The sequence below is a fragment of the Pipistrellus hanaki genome (genome assembly GCF_964339955.1).
Source record: "Pipistrellus hanaki genome assembly, chromosome: 16".
NCBI lineage: Eukaryota > Metazoa > Chordata > Mammalia > Chiroptera > Vespertilionidae > Pipistrellus > Pipistrellus hanaki.
This window is the reverse complement of record NC_140518.1, coordinates 10,731,873-10,744,761: the sequence shown is the minus strand read 5'-3', so window position 1 is coordinate 10,744,761 and position 12,889 is coordinate 10,731,873. Positions and strand designations below refer to the sequence as shown.

General features: G+C 52.2%; 3 protein-coding genes across 3 annotated transcripts; 1 reads left to right on the top strand and 2 right to left on the bottom strand.

The window, feature by feature from the left end:
- Positions 1-46: 46 nt before the first annotated feature.
- On the bottom strand, positions 47-8,027 carry EME1 (essential meiotic structure-specific endonuclease 1). Its single transcript, XM_084863506.1, has 9 exons — positions 7,949-8,027; positions 5,871-6,658; positions 5,661-5,788; positions 3,344-3,433; positions 3,129-3,250; positions 2,800-2,926; positions 2,443-2,558; positions 607-796; positions 47-357 (listed from the first exon to the last, which is right to left on the bottom strand). The coding sequence occupies exons 2-9, from the start codon at positions 6,631-6,633 to the stop codon at positions 181-183; spliced, it is 1,713 nt and encodes a 570-aa protein (XP_084719632.1). The 5' UTR covers positions 6,634-6,658; positions 7,949-8,027; the 3' UTR covers positions 47-180.
- On the bottom strand, positions 1,244-1,918 carry LOC311611430 (large ribosomal subunit protein uL11). Its single transcript, XM_084863661.1, has one exon. It carries the CDS (start codon positions 1,818-1,820, stop codon positions 1,323-1,325), a length of 498 nt encoding a protein of 165 aa, XP_084719787.1. The 5' UTR covers positions 1,821-1,918; the 3' UTR covers positions 1,244-1,322.
- MRPL27 (mitochondrial ribosomal protein L27) lies at positions 7,996-12,394 on the top strand. The gene is made up of 4 exons (XM_084863667.1): positions 7,996-8,096; positions 10,609-10,740; positions 11,130-11,197; positions 12,001-12,394. Exons 1-4 carry the CDS (start codon positions 8,057-8,059, stop codon positions 12,205-12,207), a joined length of 447 nt encoding a protein of 148 aa, XP_084719793.1. The 5' UTR covers positions 7,996-8,056; the 3' UTR covers positions 12,208-12,394.
- The last annotated feature ends 495 nt before the right edge of the window (positions 12,395-12,889 follow it).

Genomic DNA, 12,889 nt, shown 5'->3' with positions numbered 1-12,889 from the left:
AAGAAAACAGCAAATATCGCAGTCAGCTGGTAAGTAGGGAGACTTCCACAATGGCACCCAAGAAAGAGCCTGGTGTGGGCCTGACCTAGGCTTGTGCTCCAGGAGACACTTCCCTCTCTTCATTGGTCATGTCCCGAGGCAGGAATCTCCAGCTTTTCACCCTGTCCCTTGGGGCTAGCTTCAGTCTGCACCATCTAAAGAGAGATCTGGCTGCAATGTGGTCATCTGAAGGTAGAGACGCCTGGACAGATCCGGTCCAACGCGGCGGGAGGTAGATGTCACGCCTTCCCCACGGCGCACCTGTATGTCTGCAAGCAGGTTCTGGCGTTCTTGCTCTGAAAAGCACCGCCTATAAGCCTGAGGGTGGAAAAAGATCTCAATACCACTCCATCCAGTCATCCCTCATCGAGGAACAAGGCTGTGGTGAGCTTGGGTTGGGGGATGAGAATTGTCCCCCCCACCCTGGGTCAATGTTAACTCAGGTCTCCGCAGACCTGCATGTTGACCTACAAGGCAATCTTGGGCCCTCACCCATGCTGTCAGCGAAAACCATCTGGAAGTCCCCTAGCCCCAGGGCACGGGGTGGTGGACACTGGAGCAGCATACCTGGACCAGGAGCTGTGGGGAGGGATAGGCGGCCACAATAGCACTGGCCATTTCCAGGCTCACTCGGTTCAGCTGCTGAATCTGCCGCCGCCAGACCTGAGCAAGGCCCCTGCCAGCGCGGTCCACCTTCGCCCCTCCAGCCCAGTCACTCTCCGGGCAGAAGGAGAAATTAGTTTGATCTCGGAGTTTCCTGCAGACAGCGGGGATGAAGAGATTTGGTTACTTTCCTGTACCGGTCCCCTAACTGGGATCTTAAACTCCTCCCTCCAGTGACCTTGAAAGAGGTGGGCACAAGGTTATATCTTTCTTGCTCACTTTGATCCTAAGCAATGCTAGTTACTGATTCCCTTAAAAACAACATCTAGTCCTTTTCATTAAAAGGGAAGGTACCAGGAAAGTGCCAGAATCTTTAGTGTATGTTGAGAGTGGGTTGCACTGGCTGGAGAGGCAGTGCACACGGTCAGACACCGGGGCCTGGGTGTCGGGCATTGCACAGTCTAGTTCTGGTTCTAACTTGCTAGGAGCTTGGCTAAGGCAGTCTCTTCAGGCCTCAGTTCCCTCAGGTAGAAAACAAGGGACTTGGATTAGATGGCCTCTGAGATCTCATTTAAATTCTGACTGGGAAGTAGGCTAAAACTTTCCTTTCTATTTTTTTTTTTTTTTTTTTTTTTTGCTTGTCAAATGATCTTTATTTGAGTTCTTTTCCTTTGTAGTTCTTAACTAGCCGGACATTCCACTGCACCACTGTTGATATCATCTATGATGTCATGAGGGTGGCGGCCATCAACATTGCACCCCACAGACTGGGCAGTCCCCAGGATCTCTTTAATGGTTCCAGAGAGTTCTCTGGCTAAAGATCGGTGCCGCATCTGTCGGGCAATGCTGACGATCTCATCGAATGTGATGTTTCCACTGTGCTTAATGTTTTTTTGCTTCTTTCTGTCTCTTGGAGGTTCTTTGAGAGCTTTGATTATCAGGGCAGAGGCAGAAGGCACCACTTCAATCTGGGCCTGTCTGTTCTGAATGGTCAGTTTCACTGTAATCCTCAGACCCTTCCAATCACCAGTTGCTTTGGCGATGTCATCACCAACCTTCTTTGGGGACAGGCCCAGGGGGCCGATCTTGGGGGCCAGGGCAGACGTGGCACCCACTTCCCCACCGGTGCACCTCAGGTATACGACTTTGATCTCGTTGGGGTCGAACTTCGGCGGCATGGTGGAGGCAGCTGGTGTCGGATGAACCCGGATTCGGGACGACCGAGGAAAGTTGCACCTGAGCCTCCTCCGAGCCGAAAGCCGAAAGTCTATTTTTTATTTATTTTTAATATATTTTTTATTGATTTTTTACAGAGAGGAAGAGAGAAGGATAGAGAGTTAGAAACATCGATGTGAGAGAAACATCATTCAGCTGCCTCTTGCACACCCCCTACTGAGGATGTGCCCGCAACCAAGGCACATGCCCCTGACTGGAATCGAACCCGGGACCCTTCAGTCCGCAGGCCGACACTCTACCCACTGAATCAAACCGGTTTCGGCAAAACTTTCTTTTTTATGAAAGGCTCTCACATTGTGACCCAACCTGCAATGCATCCTGGTAACTTTGCCTACTGGTGAACCTGGGCCAGCCGGCAGCACACAAACACACAAGCTAAAGCAGAACACCTGAAAGGGCCTGGGCCTGAGGGCTCTTCCCCAGAATCCCCCTTGTGAGGACAGCTCCTGCTTCGAACCTGCGACAATGGACTGACTGAGTTTGGGGGGACGGAGCATCTTTGGGACCAGAACGACTGTAAAGGACCAGAGCCAGCAGCGGGCTGGCATTGGCCTGGGCACTTACTTGAAGGGCGCCTCAGCCACGGCCTTCGTGAACGAGCACGCGAAGTCGGCCAGCTCTTTCCAGCTCTGCACAACTCGAGCCTGGGCGTGTGTGTGTAGCTGCAGGTCCACCAACGCCTAAAACCCAAAGACACTGGACTCGAAGGGCGGCGAGACTAGTCTGAAGTTTTTCTTCCCTCCATGTTCCCTGAGGCTTCTCTCCTCCCTGTTCCCGACCCCGTGGCTCCTGTTTAGCCCGTCCTCTCCTACTTAGTCCCAAGGCAGAGCACTGGCCAGCAGGCATGTCACTCTTTCCCAATAGCAAATGGGGTTAGTAGAATGGATGCCCCGCCTGACACAGGCAACAGTACGCTCTTACCTCCTCCATGTCTACCCTGGACACCATGGGCCCTGAGTTGGCCTCTGGTGGTCTATGTTTCTTCTTCTCCTTGGCCTGTTCTCCGTTTGCCACTCCCCGTTTCCTTCTCCTTGGAGGATGTGAAGCACTAAAGGAGGAAATCAAAGAAGGGAAGCAAGCACCTTCAGGCTGAGCTGAGGCAGAAGAGGTACAAGAAGACCGGACCGAGCATCCCACAGGGCTCGGCAGGAACGCTACCTGGCAGAAGGATCTAGATTTGGGATGAATAACTTCACCCCTGTTGGCCCCAGAGCTGCCCCTTTTGATGCTAAGTCTTGACAAATCCAAACCTGAAGCGTCTCTCCTGATCCACAATCACCAGTGACAGAGCTTTTCCCGCTGTTCTTGCCGTGATGTCTGTGACAAAGCTCCGAAGCGTTTCCTTCCCTCTCTCAGTGCTGCCTGGACCTCCCTGCGTTCAGGGGCAAGAGCCGCATTAGTGTTTGCTGCTGAGAGTCAGCCCTCCGTCCCATGCCCCCGCGCCCACCCCTGCGGCTCTGCCCACCTGCTTGAAGTTGTGGATCATGGAGACAAACGCCTCTGCCGGAAGCAGCACCAGGACCATCGGCTCCTCCACCCAGGCCTCCTCTCCATCCTGCCAAAGCACCCGGAACCCAGCAGAGGGAGGCAAGTCAGCAGGTGCCCAGCACCTGCCAGAGAGACCCAGGCCTTCTAGAGCAGCGGTCGCCAACCTTTCGGACCTCTTGGACCACTAGTGGTCTGGACCACTAGTTGGCGATCGCTGCCCTCCAGGAAGGAGCTCACCCTATCAGTCTACCCCATTTTGTTTTAATCGTTTTCTTCTGGAACGAAGTCGTGGTGGCAAGAACCAATAACCATGATCCCGTCCTCCTCCCTTCCCCCCCAGTCCTCAACTGTTTAGCATCTCAAAGGTAGTAGATAAGGAGCCTAGGCAGTGTGGCTCAGTGGTTGAGTACCATCCCATGCACCAAGAGCTCAGTGGATGGATTCCCTATCAGGGCACATGCCCAGACTGTGGGCTTGATCCCCAGTAGGAGGTGTGCAGGAGGCAGCCAATTGATGTTGATGTTTCTCTCTTATCCTTGTTTCTATCTCTTCCCCTCTCCCACTAAAATCAATTTTTTTGGAAGAAAAAAAAAAGGAACATTCACAAGTTGAAATGAGCTGAGAAATTTATGAGATCCAGACAAGAGAGCAAAAATATAATGTTTCACCTATAGACTCTTGAAAATGTGGGGTTGACAGAGCAGCTGGTTGTGGAACGGGCCAGAGCAACAGAGGCCAGGGCCGGAGCAGCCAGGCCCGGAATAGCTCGCTCCTCGCCTGCCCCCGCCCCACGGCTGCCTCTCAGACATGGCTGGAAACTTTTGCGGGAACTTGAGGGTCTGCTGAATCAAGTGATGAAGGCTTAGATCTGGATGTGTTGAGTTAGTATAGCGCTGGGGTGTTGATCTGTGAGTGCCTTGGATGGGGCCTGGATGAGGCTGGTTGACCTATCTGGAAATGTCTTTTGTGTGAAGTGTATCATTGGGCATGTGGAGGTATTATTGATATGAGAAAATGCTAAGTGACTGATTTACTATCTGAAAAGGGATTTACTAGGGAAAGGGAGGGAGGAAGAGACTGAACATAAACTGTGCACCTATGGATGAGGACAATGGGGGATGGGGATGGGGATGGGGCGGAGGGTGGGGTGGGAACCTGGTGGAGGGGGGAAGAAATGAGGAACCTTTGTAATAATATGAACAATAAAGATTGATTTAAAAAAATAAATAAATAAAATAAAATAAAATAAAATGCGGGGTCGAGTATTTTGGATTCGAAGATAAAGAGGAGTGGAAGGTACAGGAGGTATAGTAACCTGGGTGCCCAGGCCAGGAAGGAGGATGTACTATGTGCCTACTATGTGCTCGGTGCTTGGTTATCTCATTTAGTCCTTACAACAAGGGTGGGGAGACTGGAAGGGACGTAACCGTATCCTCATTTTATACATGAAGCACAAAGTGATGACATAACTTGCCCGGGGTCATAGCAATAAAGCCACGAGGCTGCAATCCAAACGCAAGCCCGCCTATCCTCAAAGCCCGGTTAGAGGGAACTGGGAAACCTGTGTGGATTACCTCCCCGCTGCCCCACAGACCACTCTCCTCCCTTCCCCACTCTGCTCTCTGCCCCTCAGGGTGATCTCTGCGGACCACATCACCAAGTCCACATGCCCCTGGCTGGTGGCCCTGGGGGTTAGAGGGAGGGAGGAGAGTAAACTCAGGGTATCTCTTTCCCTGGCTCCCTCCCAACAGGATCACCTAGCATTTGCTATGCTCCTCTGTGGGAGGCCAAACCTCTTTCAAGGTGGTCTTCTCTACATTTCTCTCCTGGATTCCAGGAAACACTTTCTCCCCTCATCCCTTCAGGCCCAGGCACGGTAACAGCTATGATAACCTGGCAGTACCCAACCAGAGCGATTTTCCTCAAAGAAACATTTGCAACATCTGGAGACATTTTCAATGGTCACAACGGGGGAAGGTGCTCCTGGCACTGAGTGAGTAAATGGCAGGGATGCTGCTAAATGTTCTACAATGACAGGACAGCCCAGCACAACAGAATGATCCGAAATGACAACAGTCCCCGAGGTAGAGAAACCCTGACTCAACACTGTTATCACCCCAAAGTACTGCACTGTCCTTTGCCGTTTCCTTGTACCCCACCCACGCCTCGGAAAATAGTCCCTTTATTAAATCCTCCTCAAATTATCTGAAGTTGAGTGCACCATCTGTTTTCGCGCTGGGGCCTTAGATGGCTAAGAGGGAGGAGGGAGAGGATAGACACAGCAGAAACCCTACCGCAGCCGGCCAGGCCCTCCTCCTCCAGGCCAGGCTGCGAGGCACGGCCTGCGCCTCGATCACACAGCGGCACTCCATGGCCTGCAGCGCTCCGAGCAGCTGGCCCCCGCCTTCCATCTGTAAGAGCTCTGCAACACACGGAGAGGGCTGTCAGGGGTGGCCCGGGAAGCGGGAAACTCAGCCCAGGGCGAAGACAGGTGCTAGGAGGACCTGGGTCCAGTGCCACAGCGACGTGCTTTAAGCACTCCTCGGGCCTCAGGGCTTTTGGTCTGTTAGCCGGTGCTGCCTCTTTGTCCCCTGGCGGTGGTCTCTGGGTGCTTTCCTTCCGGCGTGCTCGTCCCTGGGAGCCTCTCCGCTGGACCTTCGGACTGTGCTTGGTTCTCTTCTGAGCTGGGCGGGCCTCAGCATTTGGTTTGGTTACTGATGAGCTGAAGCTCCGGAGAGGGCAGGTGGCCTGGGAGGCTGGAACCTGAGGGTGTGGACTGTCTCCCGTAGAGTCCGTGTTATTCAATGTACACCTTTCTGAGGGGTCTTGGAGGGGCATGTCACAGATCTTTGGAAGGAGTTTATCCCAGGCACGTGAGGCTCCTTCGGTATTCTGATGATCCAAAACGCTTTTAACTGGGGAGTTAGGATCTTCAGGGCTCAGCCGCTTGTGGGTCAAAAACTTACATGCAAGCCTCTCAGCCAGGGGAATGAGTTCCTCCTCATCCTCACTTCCACTGCTCAGCACCCTGACCGGCTGTGCTGGTGTGATGGTTTCAGCTGTGTCTGGGGCGGGTGGTGGATCTTTCCACCTTGGTGATGGTGGACAGGAGGCCTCAGAATCGGAGGTGTGAACCACTACGATCTTCTCCCTCGGGGGCTGCCTCCTCTCTGTTGAACATGGTTCCTTCTTCAGAAAGGTAAATACCGGCAGCTCCTCAGCATCACTGGAAGAGTCCAGGGAGACTGATGACTTCTTTAGAGCCATTGATACGCACTATCAAATTAATTCTCTAAAAGACAAAGAAAGATGAGACAGACTGTGGCATTCAGTTCAGTCCATTAGATGTGTTTTGTAGCCAGGCTTGATGGAGATAAATAAGATATAGAGAAACAAAGAAATAGGGTATGTCCTCAACACATTCAACCTGGAACTCAGAAAGCTACACCTTTAGTCTAACAGGAACCTGCCTCAAATCCTTTCAGAGTCGAGGTGAGATGTAAATGAACTGGAAGTTTCTAATACAAAATGTTAAGGGGGTAGTAACAAGATTCACACACCTCTCCCACATTGTTCTTTACATCTGAAATGGGGATGATAGAAGTCATCCTTAAAAAAAAAATTAACATCATGAAATTCATCCTTTTAAAGTGCATGATTCAGTGGTTCTTTGTATATTCACAAAGGTTGTGAAACCATCATTACTATCAAATTCCAGAATGTCTTCATCACCCCCAAAAGAAACCCAGAGCCATTGAGAAATCACTGTGTATTTCCTTCCCCCCAGCTCTTAGCAACCACAAATCTACCTTTTCCTGTTCTGGATATTTCGTATCAATGAAATCATACAATATGTTTCTTTCGCTTAGCATCCAAGATTTACTTTTGTTGTGACATGTTTCAGTACTTCATTGCTTTTTATGGCTGAATAATAGTGCAGTGTGTAGATATGCACATTTTGTTTATCCTTTCATCACTTGGAAATTTGGTTTGTTTCATTTGGGGGCTATTACAAATAATGCTGCCATTGCACAATCATGCACAAGTGTTTATGTGGATGTGTTTTCAATTCTCTCGCTAGGTATACAGTTGCTAAGTCCGTGTGAGAGTCATTTTTGGAACTAATTTTTGTAACACTGGAGGGGTGAGCCGGGATAAACCTTGTAACCCTCCGGGGCCTTGCTTTCTTCTTAGTCAAACAGGGATGACAACACCTAGTTTATAAGGCTGTGAGAAGTAAGAGAAACCATGCATCTTCTACAGCGCTTACGCCAGTATCTGGCACAGACCGTAGTAGGAGCTCCGGAAAGTAAGCTTAAGGCATTAGGGAGGGGTCTCATCCCGGTCCCCTGGCAGAGTCTCCAAAGACCCTGCAAAACGAGGGAGTGGGACAGGCGGGCCCGCAGAGCCTGCTCCTCTGCCAGGCGGCTCCTTAGTTCACCCACACCCCGCGCGGAGGCCCAGGACGGCCAGGCCACCAAGTCCCTGTGGAGCAGGGCTCAGGGGAGAAGCGCAGCCCAGCCCACCCCAGCCCGCCCGGTCCGTAACCGCTTCCGCAACCGCACTGCGCGCACCAGCTCACCTGCAGCTTCTCCCGCTTCTCTTTGAATTGCCACGCAGGACCCGGAAGTAAATCCCCCGATAGCGGAAGCAGAAGCTTTGTGAGACCGGAAGTGAGTGTACAGCAAACATGGCGTCCGCGGTGCTGGCGCTGACGACGCGGGCCGCTGGTAAAGGGCCGCGTGGCCGTTCCGGGGGGAGTAGTGGAGGTGGAGCGGGGACCTCGCAGGGAGCCGTGGAGGCGGTGGTGCAGGCCGCTCCCTGCAAGGACCCTGGGTGCGGGGCGTGGGGGGGGGGCAGTGTGCCGGGCCACGAGGTTTGAAGGGCAGCTGTCGCTGATCACGTGACAAGCCCGGGCGCCGAGCTGTGGGTGGTGGTTGGAGGAACACGTGTCCTTCCTGCCTGGAGTGTAAATACAGCTTCCCTAGCGGTGGGTGACATCGGCTCGCCGCTTCCCTCCGGGTTTTGTTTGGGCACTTTCATCTGTATAAATGGGTTTACTAGCATTGGCACACTGAGCTCAAAAAGTTAGTCTGTTGGCTCAACAGATGGAGTCTTTGTGCCAAACACTGGTGATCTCAGCAGAAACTAAGACATAGTCTGTATCCCCTGGACCTGTGGTCGGCAAACTGTGGCTCGCGAGCCACATGTGGCTCTTTGGCCCATGAGTGTGGCTCTTTTACTAAATACCATGGCCTGGGCGAGTCTGTTTTGAAGAAGCGGCGTAAGAAGAAGTTTAAGTTTAAAAAATTTGGCTCTCCAAAGAAATGTCAATTGTTGTACTGTTGATATTTGGCTCTGTTGACTAATGAGTTTGCCATACAGGGCCTGGATGATTCTTTCTAGTGAATAAGCCAATAAATGAGCACAAATGAAACGTAAATAGTAACAAGTGCTGTGAAAGAAAGCAGGTGTGTATGTAGGTTGAGTGGTCAGGAGAGTCCTCGGAGGAGGTAACATCTAAGTTAAGACCTGGAGGATGACAGGAAGCTTAGCTCTGTAAGAGTGAAGGGCAAAAGAGTGATCTGGCTCAGTTTTAAACGTTGAGAAGCAAACTCTTGTTCTTACGTGAATCTGGAAGGTTGGAGTGGAAGTCAGGAACCCAGGCTTCCTGAGAGATGAGAGAGGATTTAGGCGAGATGGTAGTGTCAGTGAACTTGGAGGCACATGGATGGATTTGAAGTCTGTTTTGGAGGTAGAACCCATTGCGCTTGCTGGTGAACTGAAGACTGAGATGAGCAAAAGGAAGGAATTTGCGATGATTCCCTGATTTCTGCCTGAGCAACTGCATAGGTGGTGGCATCACTTACTTTGCAAAGAAGGCCGAGAAGTAGAGGGCAAAGATTTGTGAATGAGATCATGTAGGTAAAGCAAAAGCCCAGTTTCTGAGCTTAATATGTGAGTGAACAAATGAATCGGTATTTAAGTGGAGGTAGAGCAGCACATTTGTTTAATGTGTTGTCTAAGTTGGAGGTAGAGCAGCACATTTGTTTAATGTGTTGTCTAAGTCCTTCTCTCTGGTGTTTTGCCCCAGCGAGTCTCAGTTCTCATTAAAACTTCAAAAACTGCCGATACCGGTTTGGCTCAGTGGATACAGCGTCGGGCCTTCGGACTGAAAGGTCCCAGGTTCGATTTCAGTCAAGGGCATGTACCTTGGTTGCGGGCACATCCCCAGTTGGGGGTGGGCAAGAGGCAGCTGATCTATGATTCTCTCATCGATGTTTCTAACTCTCTATCCCTCTTTCTTCCTCTCTGTAAAAAATCAATAATATATATTAAAAAAAGAAACTTCAGAAATTTAGGCTTTAGGAACTCTGAACTTACAGGCTCCAGAGGCCCACAAGATCTCTTATACCTGGCATGTGCCTGGTTCATCATGGCTGTGTCTGGAGACTTGAATGCAGGGACTGCCAGCCCTGGGCTTGTCATATAGCAAGTGGCTTTCATCTCAGTTAGTATGAATTTTAGTTCACTTTCCTTTTTAAAACAAATGCCACTGAGCACCTTAGAATGGGTATGGAGAGGTCGGATTCGAAGGGCAGTGTGTCGGCCCTCTTGGTTGGACCTGTGCTTGGTGGGCTTGCTGAAGAAGGGTCAGCCTTCTGGATGCCCGGATCCTGTGGGAGCCATCCTTAGAGAAGCTGCTCTTGTTGTTTAGAGGATTTGGTGTGCAGTGGGTGGGAGGGGGCTGAGGAAGGGGTGGGTGTCTCTCTGGGTGTCCTGTGGCTGGGCTCTGTGGTCTGGCCCCTCCACAGTGTAGGAGCCTTGAGGGCGTGATGGTGAGTGAGGCTGAAATAGGCAGCTCTGTGGTGTCCTCTTGCTGACTTCTATTTCTGCAGTGTTTGTTTCTCCTCAGCAGGGCACATGGTGTTTTGGGTCCCCCCCCCCCCCCCCCGCCCCATTAATATTTTGCTGCCCCATCCCTCATCCCCTGGCCACACACAAACATATCCCAAGCAGTGCTTACACTCTGGACAATACAAGGAATGACTTGTCTCCTGCCCTGGGAGAAGGCCAAAGGCTTGAGACACTCCCTGAAAACCAATCCAGTCCAGTGGTATTTCTGCTCACCTATCTCCTCCCCTCCCCTGCCACTGCCTCCTGCCACCCCTCAAACTAGCAAATGGCCACTGGGGCAGAGAAACAGGGTCTGTCTGAACAGCATTTCTGTTCTCTCTGCAGCTGCAGCCCCGCTGAGGCCTCCTCAGGTGGCAGCTCTTGCCGTCAGATATGCATCCAAGAAGACGGGTGGCAGCTCCAAAAACCTCGGTGGAAAGTCACGAGGCAAAAGCTATGGCATCAAGAAACTGGAGGGTGAGGTTGCGCCTTGGCTTTCATTTCCCCGCTGTGCCCTGCCTTGTGCCCCGGCCTTCCTTTGCAGAGCGAGAACCTGGCCTAGTGCTCTCCGCTTAGCTCACCAGAGCACTGGGCTCCAGATTAAAGAGTCAGAGAAAGCCTGAGGCGGGAGGGGGCCTTGAGGAAGAGCAGATAGTGTTAACCTTGGGCTTGCGACTCGGGGGAAGAGGCTGCTGGGTGGAGACAGGGAGCTAGCTGCTCATGCTGGACCACCTGGGAACTGGCTTTATCCAGGGGCAGGCTCAGAGGTTGGTGTGCAGCCTTTGGGTCAGGACAGTGTAGGCCACCATGTTTTCTCAGCAGTCTGTGTGCTGCCCCAGTCAGTGCACTGTGGACTTCTCTTCCAGGTCACTATGTTCATGCCGGCAACATCATTGGGACTCAACGCCAGTTTCGCTGGCACCCAGGCGCCCACGTGAGTTGTTTTGTGCTCCCTCCCCATTTAGTTTCTGGAACCACCTCTCCATGCTCCTATGCACAGTAATCCCATATAATAAAGAGGTAATATACAAATTGCCCATCACTCCAACACACAAGATGGCTGCCCCCATGTGTACACAAGATGGCCAATCGGGGAGGGAAGTTGTGGGCAATCAGGCCTGCAGGGGAGGGCAGTTGGGGGCAATCAAGCCAGCAGGGGAGGACAGTTGGGGGCAACCAGACCAGCTGGGGAGGGCAGTTAGGGTGACCAGGCTGGCAGAGGAAAGCAGTTTAGGGCAATTGGGCCAGCAGGGGAGCAGATAGGTGTCAATCAGGCTAGCAGGGGAGTGATTGGAGGTGATCCGGCTAGCAGGTAGAAGCAGTTAGGGGCAATCAGGCAGGTAGGCAGGCAAGCAGTTGGGAGCCAGCAGTCCTGGATTGTGAGAGGGCAGTCAGACATCCCTCGAGGGTTACACATGGTACTATATGAAGTATTACCTAATATTATGTTTAATTAGCATATACATTGTCCATATAGCTTTGGTCTGTTGTTTCATTAAAGCCTACACTTACAGGTCACTGTACAAATGAAAATGGGTGTCAGACTAGTGTTTAGTATGACAACTTTTTAGTCTACATGAAACAAGTCCCCAGGGGCAGAGAGTAGGGGCATTTCCTGGGCCTTTTGAGATCTGGCCAGGGTGGCTTCTCGCCAGCTGCGCAGACATGAGTAGCTCCTGGGGTCCCTTTCCCACCTACCTGGCTTTCCCTGTCGCTGAGCAGGTCTGTGTGTTGCAGGTGGGGCTGGGGAAGAGGAAGTGTCTGTATGCCCTGGAGGAGGGCATCGTCCGCTACACGAAGGACGTCTACGTGCCCAACCCCAAGAACGCAGAGGCTGTGGATCTGGTCTCCAGGCTGCCCAAGGGCGCTGTGCTCTATAAGACTTTTGTCCACGTGGTTCCTGCCAAGCCTGAGGGCACCTTCAAACTGGTGGCTATGCTTTGAGCTCCTGGTCAAGGCTGTTGGATTGAGACTGGAGCCCAAGTGACAGGAGCGGGTGGTACCAGAAGTCAAGGGTTGGAGTGTCAACAAGGCTTCCTGAGGAAGAAGAGTATGAAGGGACTTTGGAGACCTGACCTGGGGGCAAGAATAAAGTTAGTTGAGTCGAGTCTGTGTATTTGGGGACAACCTGGCTGGAGCTGCTTGTTGACTTGTTGGTCTTTCTGCATGTTGTGTAGTGCACACCAAGGGGGAGCCTCCGGCAGGAAGGAGGAGCTTGAGCAAATGACAAGAGGGGACTTGCTTTGGTGAGGGGATTGTTTTGTTCCATCCCCCGGAGGGGAGGGAAGAGGAGAGCTTGTGCTTGAAGGTGTCACTGCTTCCCCTCCTGGATCCCACAGAAGCTGGGCTGGGCCCTGGGGAGATCAGGTAGGAGGAAGCACTCCTGAAATGGGCCCAGGACTCTGGCACCTTTCCACTGCCTGTACCTCAGTGAGGCGTCCCATGAGGCTGAAGCAGGGAGGGGAGCCGAGCGGTCCTGGGGATGACGAAGGATGGCTCGGAGTGAAGCTCAGGACTTATATTTGGTTTCTGCTGAACCTCACAGCCAGCCAGGGGAGCTCCAACTCGCCCAGATCTCTGCACTTGGCATTCCCAGATTCCCTCCCAGCCCGACTGCCCCACTCCA

Coding starts and splice junctions, on each gene's coding strand:
- LOC311611430 (XM_084863661.1), bottom strand. CDS start 1,820: ATGCCGCCGAAGTTCGACCCCAACGAGATCAAAGTCGTATACCTGAGG.
- EME1 (XM_084863506.1), bottom strand. CDS start 6,633: ATGGCTCTAAAGAAGTCATCAGTCTCCCTGGACTCTTCCAGTGATGCT. Junction 3,251..3,343: donor TGATCCACAACTTCAAGCAG/GTGGGCAGAGCC, acceptor CCCTGAACGCAG/GGAGGTCCAGGCAGCACTGA. Junction 358..606: donor CCCCACAGCTCCTGGTCCAG/GTATGCTGCTCC, acceptor TTCCACCCTCAG/GCTTATAGGCGGTGCTTTTC.
- MRPL27 (XM_084863667.1), top strand. CDS start 8,057: ATGGCGTCCGCGGTGCTGGCGCTGACGACGCGGGCCGCTG. Junction 8,097..10,608: donor GCTGACGACGCGGGCCGCTG/GTAAAGGGCCGC, acceptor TTCTCTCTGCAG/CTGCAGCCCCGCTGAGGCCT. Junction 11,198..12,000: donor GCTGGCACCCAGGCGCCCAC/GTGAGTTGTTTT, acceptor TGTGTGTTGCAG/GTGGGGCTGGGGAAGAGGAA.